A 9,711-nucleotide genomic window follows, 5' to 3' on the forward strand; every position below is an offset into this window, starting at 1 on the left:
AGTGTTTCATATCATCCTGCTCACAAACTTACTGTTGACCTTGAACCTGTTTCACCTCAGACCCCTGATGATTATTAATTAAGGCTTTAAGGTCCAGGTTAATGATCTTAAGACGACCCCTGCGTCTAATGTGCTCTGTGCTCAGATATTCAAGTGTATGGAAAGAGGTCGGCCCTGGTCTTTAAGAAGTCCACAATTTAAGATACTAGCTAACTGCAGCTGTGTCCCAATTCAGCTGCGCGTCCTTTGGAGGACGTGGGCTACTAAGGTGTGGTACTACGGTACAGTTGTACCATTAGCTGTTGAACTGAGCTGAAACCCAATACTTACATTTAAAAGTGTAATCTCAGACTCTCTGCCTGTGCCGTTTGCTTTCATTACTGGCACGCAATGACTCTTGGGATAGGTTGGGCCACGCCCAGGAAAAGAAAGACACATTTGAAGGAACCGTCAAAATGGGACAGCCTAGTTGTGCCGCTGTGATGCAATCAGCTCCTGAATTGGGACACAGCTTATATAACTTGAGAGCACAGCAAGCCTTTAGATCCTACTCACCGACTTCCCACCCTCCTGAACCGTGTTGAAATGATGCATTTTAGATATAAAATGAGGCATGAAGGTGGGGTTATGCTCAAAACAAATTAGTCCGTGCAGCATGTCATATGATGTTGGAAGGCTGAAGCCTCAACTGTACTCCCTTGCAGATGTCCACACAGATATCTGCAGACACCACAGACATGTAATTGTTCTTAAGGCCAATTCATACCTTCCTTGTCTTCGGTCCACGTGACTTAAAGGTCAAAATTCACTTCACCATGGTTTTCTAACAGTAATTTGTGTCCCTAGCCTGTCTACAAACCCCCCAAAAATGAAGTGTTGTATGTGTGTACTAACTATTTCACTTCGGACTGCTGTCATCATTCACCCATACCCGTGAGGGTCCGCTTAGACCCAAAATTTGTTGCCGCACAGACTGTACGCATAGGAAGTGCACAGACTGCTAATCTCCAGGTAACAAACTGCATTCTTGTTTTGAAGAAAGGTTGTGCGAGGAGATCCAGCATTACCCACATTTATATGATTCTTCTTCGTTAAGCGGTCGCAAGTCATATTATCTTTGTGCCTTCCCCTTGTTCTCTGCTTCTACTTTTTATTTCTATAGCAGTTTATAGCAGCAACGACGTTGTGGTGTTTTACCACTATCAACTGGATTGGAGTGTGGTCGTGTGGAACACCAGACCGATGCGAACCGTCATTTGTACAATGAATGGAACCGCGTGTGTCCGCACGACCGGAGAAAAGTCTGAAGTCATCTGCATATCTTGTATGTCTGTGTCTTTAACTTCTTCATAGCTTGGAGACTTGGAGGTGCGCATGTGCAGTTGTTGCCCTTGTTGCATAGAGTCAGCGTCACAAATCGGACGAATTAATGACTTTAATGAATTACGTCAGTCGGACCCTCGTGAACCCCCTTCAGGATGTGGAAAGTACGACACTAGCTTAAGTGTTAACAGCTGTTTAGAGCAGCCCTGCATTACAACAGCACAGGGCTAGGTTTTTTTATGACACCAGTGAGACAATGAAATATGATCCAGGAAGTCCAGCTGATGAAATATTAATATGTAAATAAACATTGCTCACTGCTTCTCAGATGCTCATTAGTTCAGTTTGCTGATTGGTCAATAGAGCAACAGCTCAAGCTGAAAACAGTTCATTGTAATTCTTTGTGCTCTTGTTCTCCTGGACTGATGTTAATATTACTGAGCAGCATGTGAGCTCAGACACAGTGGACTTAATTTCCCAAAAGCACCTGATGGGCCTTTGAGGATTCTTGAGACAGTAAACAGTCTCTCAGCTTGGCGTCGGCGCCTCCTTCCTCACAGCAGCAAACCTCCTACAGCTGTTTTATTGCTGCTGGTTTGATCATCAAGATCTGGACTTTGTGTTTGACTTTCACACTTCAGCCGCAACAGGACATTTAAAGAGGTGTGTGACGTGTGCGGACTGACAATGCCGTGAAGAATGAATGGCCATTTCCACAGTTATTAAGACCGTTTAATAACTTAATTCCTTCAAATCAAACGGAGAGAGGCCGAGCTCCGGCAGCAGCTCCTGGCAGTGTGCCAGACTCGGGCTAGAGCCGTACAGTGGAGAATCTCCTGCTTTATTCTATGAACAGATTAAAGGGTTGCAGAACTTATTGACTCAGATTTCTCCTCCAGGTATAGAGTAATTAATGTAATTAGGCCCTCTATCTCCGCTCCGGCCTCTTATCAAAGCTGTTTCTTTATCGCTTCTGGAAATTTAATTAAAAAATCTCTCTAATTAATGATTTTGCAAAATTTAAGTTAACTTCAACCAATTGATTCCCTTGTTAATTGATGGCCAGAGGCACATAGAGAGAAGAGTTGGACAGATGGACAGAGGTGGGAAGGAATAACAGTTTGTACATTATTTAAGTACTGTACTCAAAGCTCCACTAATCATTATCACTTAAAGGCACATTTACTGTGGTTCAGCCTCAGTGTTTCCAGCAGCAGCAGCAGCAGCAGCAGCTCTGATGAGGAACATGATTATCAGTCAGACAAAAAACACCACAACAAATGAATGATAATGTTGCGCTATACCTGCTGGACGTGTCAATAGACAACAGTTTATTAACACATTATAAACATCAACTTTTTTAGGTGCAGGTTGTGCGTCTGTCAGCTGGTTGTGGAGTTCTTTTGCCCTCTGGTGGCTACAAAACACCCACTGACCGTTTAAAAGATGGACCTAGCCCTCCATGACGTCACCCATTGTGTTTCTGAAGAGCGGATTTGAAGCTCGGAGTGCACTGCTGTGCCGTTGCCATCTTGGCAGTGCTAATTTAGTTAGCATCATTGGCACAGCTAGGTGTCTGGGCGTCTTGCTTCAAGGCTAAACCACAGCTAATTCATTTGCTTACTAATGCTAGTAAACAGGCTAGTTAGCAGGTTAAACTAACAAGCCGGGTATGGTGAGCTCAGACACAGATACTTGCTAACTAGTGCCAACATATAAATAAAATAATACTATAAATTCACTCACCCCAAAAACAGGACGACTTTCTCACGTTCAAGTCAAATTATCTGTCTGATATTTTCATGAAAAATCCTCCAAAAATACCACAAACATGGCCAAGAGATCCCGTTCAGTGACTCATATTAGCTAAGGTGATGCCGAGCAGACAGCTATCTAACAATGACAGCACCCAACCCTCAAAGCAGCCATACCCTCAATTCTCCATGACTTTAAGCCTCAATGAAAATGTAAACAGGTGAGTTATATAAACAGGTGTCATGAAGGAGGAAATTACCTCTAGAGACCAAAACTGTTTTTTGTACCAGGCAGTAAACATGTTTATTTCTGTTGTTAAGTTGGACATTTTAACAGTGTATGGAGACTGACTCACTGGTGGAGCCAGACTCTAATGGTCATTAGAGGAACTGCAGGTTTTGGCACTTCTTTGTTGTCTTCATTTTCCAGAGGGAAATACTGTACTAACTATACCTGAAACTGAAGGTGTATAAATTTATTTTGTAATAAAAAAATGTTTTAAAAAATTGCTGGAATTGACCCAAATCGACTTCACATGAAATATCTCAACATCTATCATATGAATTACCATGGAATTTGTGACAGATATTCAAAGTCCCTAGAGGATAAAATCCAACAACTCTACTGATCCCCTGGTATTACCTCTAGTCCCGCCAGTAGGTCAGAGCTATGACTGAATACCTGAACATGAAAGCCACATAAATCCATAAAATAAAATTAGAAAAATAATTTACTCCAGTTAGAGATGCTCATTATTTATGTATTGAGGTGATAATTTAGCACTGACGGTTACGTACGAAATAGATAAATAAATACATTAATTTGAATGCAGGATTGTTACTAATAAATTTGTGTTTTTCTGTTATGATAACTAGGAATACCAGTGTTTGGATAATAGTTTTGAATGCATCTTCCATCATTGCAGCCTGGGACATACACATTAGACACCATCATGTGCACACAGTATGGATGGAAAGGAAAATATACAGTAAATGCTCATAAAATTAATGTCAGGTATTTTGTTTCACTTTTACCAACCACCCACTTTTCTCGTTTTTTTTTTTTTTTTTTTTTTTTTTTAAACACAGAAATATTATGCTAGTAGCCTCAAATGTCAAACACACACTTGCACACTAAATCACCAGTGTTTGTGTGCTGAAGTGAGCCCCAGGCCTCTGCAGGGTGCTGTAGTGTGTCGGGCGTTTGCAGCTCAGGGGTGGGAACGCAGCAGTAACCATGGTGCAGATAAAGCAAACAGGAAGACAGGAAACACCTCAGACACACAACAAGAAACTGGATCCATGGAAAGGGAAAATGGAAATGAGTAAGAACTGGAATAAATGTACATGTAAGTAAAGAGTTATTATACAGAAAGAAACTGTGGACAATGTGTGTACTGTGACGGCTTCATGTGAAAAATGGTACCAAGACTTTCCCCCTCTGTCTCTTTAATAGTTGTGTGATGTGTCTGTCTGTTCGTCTTATCTTTCAGGAAGTCTATCACCTGCATCATGGCTCAGAAAAACACGTCAGGAAGAAACACAGTCCCCCGACTTGTCGTCAAGATCGTAGGCGGCAAACAAGTGAAGCAGTTTATTGAGGAGCCACAGGAGTGAGTGTAATGACGAGGCTGTTAGTAAAAGCTGATTGTAAAACGTGAAACTAAAATTACGCCTATTATTATTTATTCCTGTGATTATGAGGTGCAGACATTTGGATTCTGATTGTTGACTGACAGTCAAGTATGAATTTGTTCAATGACAGCATTAATCACTGCTTTTATTTTGTCATCTTCCTGTGTTTTGAACACAGACACTGAGGTTTACATGGGAGTTTCTCTTTGTTATCACAGATTATTTATTTTTAATCCCTTTGATGCTTTGATTGTGATTACGGGCTGTACAAATACGGTTAACTTACAGTACAGCACTCATATGATCCTGATGTGTTTTTGCTGAACAGAGATACGTCAGAGAGAGAAGCAGAAAATCCTCCTGTTGAAGCTCCAGATGAGCCAGATGTGTCCAGGTCTCACCAACAGCTGCACAACAGGGTGGACTCTGCACTCTGGGCTGTGATCAACCAGGTAAAGTGTACGTGTTATCGTTGTAATAATAACTTATTTATATTTATTTATATAGCAAAGTGTTCTTAATTACAATTTTCTGGTACTTGAGTATTTCTACCTCGACTCCACCACATTTCAGAGGCAAACATTGTACTTTTTACTCCACTGCATTAATTTGATAACTTTTGTTATTTATGTAGAATCAGATTAATAAATCAAAATAAAACCAACAAATAAATTAGATGTATAATTAAAGGTTTAAATAAGACTTTATTGATCCCTGTGGAAAATTCACAAGCTTCCCAACAGTATAGAAGGTGATTAAAATCAGCACATTAATGCATCTATAATATAATAATTATAATCCATAATATACTCTACATTATATATTTTAAAATTGACTAATCTAGATAATGAGAACTGTTACTTTTGGTACTTACTAAATGCTGATGTTGATATTTCTGTACTTTTACTTGAGCTGAAGTTTTAATGTATAACTTTAACTCTTATTTCTACACTGCGCTTTTCCTATTTTTTACTTACTAAGATCTGAGTTCTTGTCATCTCACCTCTGCACACGAGCTCTGAGGTTTTAACCTCACTGATGGTGACTCTTCCTCCTCAGGTTCCTGACAGGTTGTGTGTGACGGCGCCCTCTGGTGACCACTCCAGGTCCTACATTCACCCGAAGACACGTCAACACGTCACTGAACACAGAGCAGCTGAACCACCGGAGACAACAGAGCAGGTTCTTCTGTAAAATATAACCTTAAAAAGACAGGTTTTTTTTTGTGACACTAATTTAAAATAAAATTGTCATGAATGACTCATAACAATTAAGAACAAGTGGACAAGACTTTTCGAAGGTCGTACAATAAGTAGAGCTGTGAACATCAAGGCCAAACTCCTGTAATGAAGAAGAAACACTATTAACTGAAGGAAGGAGAATGAATCAAGTCACCAGCAGACAAGATTTAATTTAAAATAAAACACTCACTTAATATAATAACTAAATTTAATTATTTATTCTCCCAGGTTTTCTTTGATTTATATGATTAAGGCCCAGGCTACTTAAATAAACCTGTAATTCAGTTATTAAAACTTTGATTCCCTCCTGATCAAATGCAAAGTTTAGTTTTTCCAGGTATAAGATAAACTGGTTATTTCCTTCTAAATACAAAGCAAAATTTGCACAAATGATGTCACACTTCCCTGTTCCGTCTGCGCTGCATCATCCAGATCAATGATCCACATCCCGCCTTCACAGTGTCGCGCTGCTGCTGTTGAACTTGCTGCAGATACACTCTCGTGTTTCTCTGGTCTTTTCGCAGAGAGGCGAGTCTGAGCCCAGAGATAAGTGGGAGCTGTCCTCAGCTGTCAGAGAGGAGCTGCGTGATTGGCAGCTCTCCTCTCTGAGGTCAACAGAGGACGAGGTGGCAGCTCTGGACGCCTCCCTCAGCGGGACGGTGAATCGATCAGAGATCACTCACCTGTTCCTGAAAAACGACGTTCCACTCAAATTACCCACATTTTCCCTGCTTCTGCAAATCTTCTCTGATAAAGACGATCCGGTCCAGGTGAGGAAGCAACGGCCGAGTCTCACCTGCACAAAAAAAAAAACAACACATTACAAGTAAAAGCCTGTGGGAGAGAAATCTTCACCTGGGCCGGAGGAGTTCAGATCCTGTCTGAGCTCAGTGTCATCCAGGCTTTACTGAGAACAGTTCAGTCCCGGGAGTGAACCAACTCATTTTTATATCATGTCTCACTTATCCTGTTGTGGGTTTATAGTTCCACAGGCCCTCCGTCATGACACCCTCTTACCTGACCTTGTACCAGGCCGCCATTACCTCATGTTTTCGGTACTTGGTCTCAGATGTTCCTCCTTTAAAAGTTGAATATCGTTGCTTCCCACAGACCACTCAGTTCTGTCCGATTAGCTCCTGAAACACAAATGACCTCTGCCCTCTGACCACACACACCATCACGTCTTCCCGCATGATAATCAACTAACGATTATACTTTTAATCAAAATGGGCATAAATGGTTACACACTTATTTTATATTTGATAAAATACAAAAACACAAAACACGAGTAAAAATATTTCCCACAAGTCCTGCTTTCAAAACTGTACTCAAGTAAAAGTACAGAGGTCTTTTCAGCAACATGTAAACGCAGCAGTTCTACAGGAAAAATGATCCAGGATAATTACTGAATTGCATTATATGAAAACAGCATTTTAATGCTGCTTGTAGTTTCTTTATATACTGTTAAACTTACTTTATAACAATGCATCATAGTTTATATGCAGATTATAGGTATTCAAAATCTGAATCAGTAAAGTAACAGTAACTACATCTGAGAAATAAATGTAGAGGAGGAAGAAAATCACAATATTTCCTTCTGAAATGTTTCGAAGGAGAAGTAGAGAGTAAAATGAAATTAATGTACTCACGTTAAGTACATCACAACTGTTCAAGGAAAGGTGGATGAGGGGAGGGGGAGTTAGACAACAAAATGAGAGGAGACACGAGGAAGGACTTAAGTAAAAAAAACAAAAGGAGATGAGGAGACAAAAGATGAGGAGACAAGGAAACAAGAGAAGGGAGTCAGATCAAGCTGCTTCTGTCACCCCCTGAGCTTTTTAGTGATTTTCAGTTTTTACAGAAGGTGAGAGCCTGATCTCTGTCACACGACATCACAACCACCTGTACAAAGCAACACTCATGCAGCGGCGCCCCCTGTGGCAAGAGTGTGGCCCAACACTAGTCATCTGTCTAGTCATTTGTTCTCACAGCAGCTCAGTGTGTTCCAGAGGCTTTAAATCATTTCATCACCTTGATCTTTATGTGTCAACGTGTGATTTATGGTGCTTTGGGTTTTTCAGAGTTATTCACTTTGTGCTGCTGTTACAGATTTATTACAGAAACCTCCTACAGTTCATTAAAACCTCTGCATTCCCTGATGACCTGCCTGCAGCAGCAGCAGCGAGGTAAAGCCACAGTTTCCATGTTCACGGTGAACTCGCACTGAATCTGCTCTGTGTAAATGAACTCGTTCCCCTCCCTCCTCTCTGCAGCTTCGGTGCAGCTGAAGGACGAAGCTGAGAGTCGATGAGGCAAGAAAACCAGAGCAGGACTCACCTGACCACAGCTCAGAGGACTAGATTTCATTTTAATGTTGTTGAGATAGAAAATGTGTCGACATATATCATCTATCATATTGTTATAGGACAAACGTATTTTTTCTCCACATTTTGTAAACAGACTGCAGTTATATAAAGATAAAACTCAAAGCACTTTATACCACAAGCCACATCTGACTCTCTGGACTGTGAGGGTGAGGATCCGCTAACATACTGTGAGGTAACAAGTGTCCTCTGACGTTTTGAATGTAACATTACTGAAACCTGATGTCTTCTCTGAAGTAGCTGAGCCCTGCGGACTCTTCTTCAAGACCACGGACAAAACACATGGATGTATCGTAAGAACTGGACACCACACTCCCCAAGATGGCAGCCAATCTTCTGAATTAAAAATTACTTTCAAACAAAGCCTTCTCACTTCCTCATGTGTCGCACATTGTACAAGCATCTTAGCGTTTCTCCCCGACCACGCCTAGACTTTACACTGGTTTGACAGTTTTATGACACACACCTAAAACTGGCTTATCGAGGTTTTGAAGAAAGTTTTACAAATATAAAAAACCTGAATGGTTTAAAAGAGTCAACAGTTTGACGGATGTCTGAGATGACAGTTGAGCTGGTGAATGATCCATTTATTTAAAAATCTGTAACTTTTTCCACATTAAAATGTCTATAGAAAAACTAGATCTATGTTCTCTATGTTGAGTTCTTACATCAACTGGAATGATTTTGATCATGGCAACGCTGTTTCATTTGGTCGCCTGTCAATATCCTCTATGTGCATGTGTCAGTGTCGTGGTTTTCTGGCAGAAGATTTAAGATTCACTTTTTACAACTTTATATTTTAACCAGATGAAGGATTTTAGTCATCAGATGTCTGGAGCTGAAGTGAGTAAATGTTAAGACAGCTCAGCTCCCAGCAGCTGGAGACGTCATGTGTCGCCAAAGAGTCACTGATTCTTAAAGTGAAAATACTTTATCCTGTGTTTCAATTGTGTTCGACAAATTTCATTTGTTACATTTCTAATATTGGGGAATATGTGACTACCATCGCTGCCTTTTAGTTTCTGTGCACCTGAATTGCTTTTGATGTTCCTGTAAGGGGTGCGGAGGTGCAGGGGGGGGGATATCGGGTCAGTCAGCAAAGGGTGGGGCAACACAGTTTTTGACCTTTGTGACTCTTGGTTCTTTGTTAATCAGTTTAATAACTTTGGAAATAGATATTGTTCTGCAATTTATTTTTTGTGTGTGTCGAGGTAAACAGCTAAACTCTGTTGGTCCTGTGGATTTATTTTTAAGTGGATTAAGACATGGAGCGTCAGAACATCAAGCTAAGGCTCCATTAACTGGAAAGTTATCAGAGGAACAATCGAGACTAAAGTTAGCATCAATCTCAGCTCCCAACTCTGTCCTCCGTAC

The 9,711-nt window shown here is 40.6% G+C and overlaps 1 protein-coding gene across 2 annotated transcripts in view; it reads left to right on the top strand.

The window, feature by feature from the left end:
* The window catches only part of LOC130170798 (uncharacterized protein C1orf87), a 38,598-nt gene extending 29,452 nt beyond the window's left edge, over positions 1 to 9,146 (top strand). The window contains exons 1-7 of one of the 2 annotated variants that reach the window (XM_056378436.1): positions 4,191 to 4,426; positions 4,571 to 4,690; positions 5,041 to 5,164; positions 5,772 to 5,894; positions 6,478 to 6,723; positions 8,063 to 8,139; positions 8,227 to 9,146. In XM_056378436.1, coding sequence (XP_056234411.1) covers positions 4,419 to 4,426; positions 4,571 to 4,690; positions 5,041 to 5,164; positions 5,772 to 5,894; positions 6,478 to 6,723; positions 8,063 to 8,139; positions 8,227 to 8,254 — 726 coding nt within the window. In that variant the 5' untranslated portion in view covers positions 4,191 to 4,418 and the 3' untranslated portion in view covers positions 8,255 to 9,146. Of the gene's footprint in view, positions 1 to 4,190; positions 4,427 to 4,570; positions 4,691 to 5,040; positions 5,165 to 5,771; positions 5,895 to 6,477; positions 6,724 to 8,062; positions 8,140 to 8,226 lie in introns of those variants that run through there. The other variant, XM_056378435.1, reaches the window with a different exon arrangement.
* Positions 9,147 to 9,711: the final 565 nt, after the last annotated feature.

The sequence above is a fragment of the Seriola aureovittata genome, chromosome 6, assembly GCF_021018895.1.
Source record: "Seriola aureovittata isolate HTS-2021-v1 ecotype China chromosome 6, ASM2101889v1, whole genome shotgun sequence".
Taxonomy (NCBI): Eukaryota; Metazoa; Chordata; class Actinopteri; order Carangiformes; family Carangidae; genus Seriola; species Seriola aureovittata.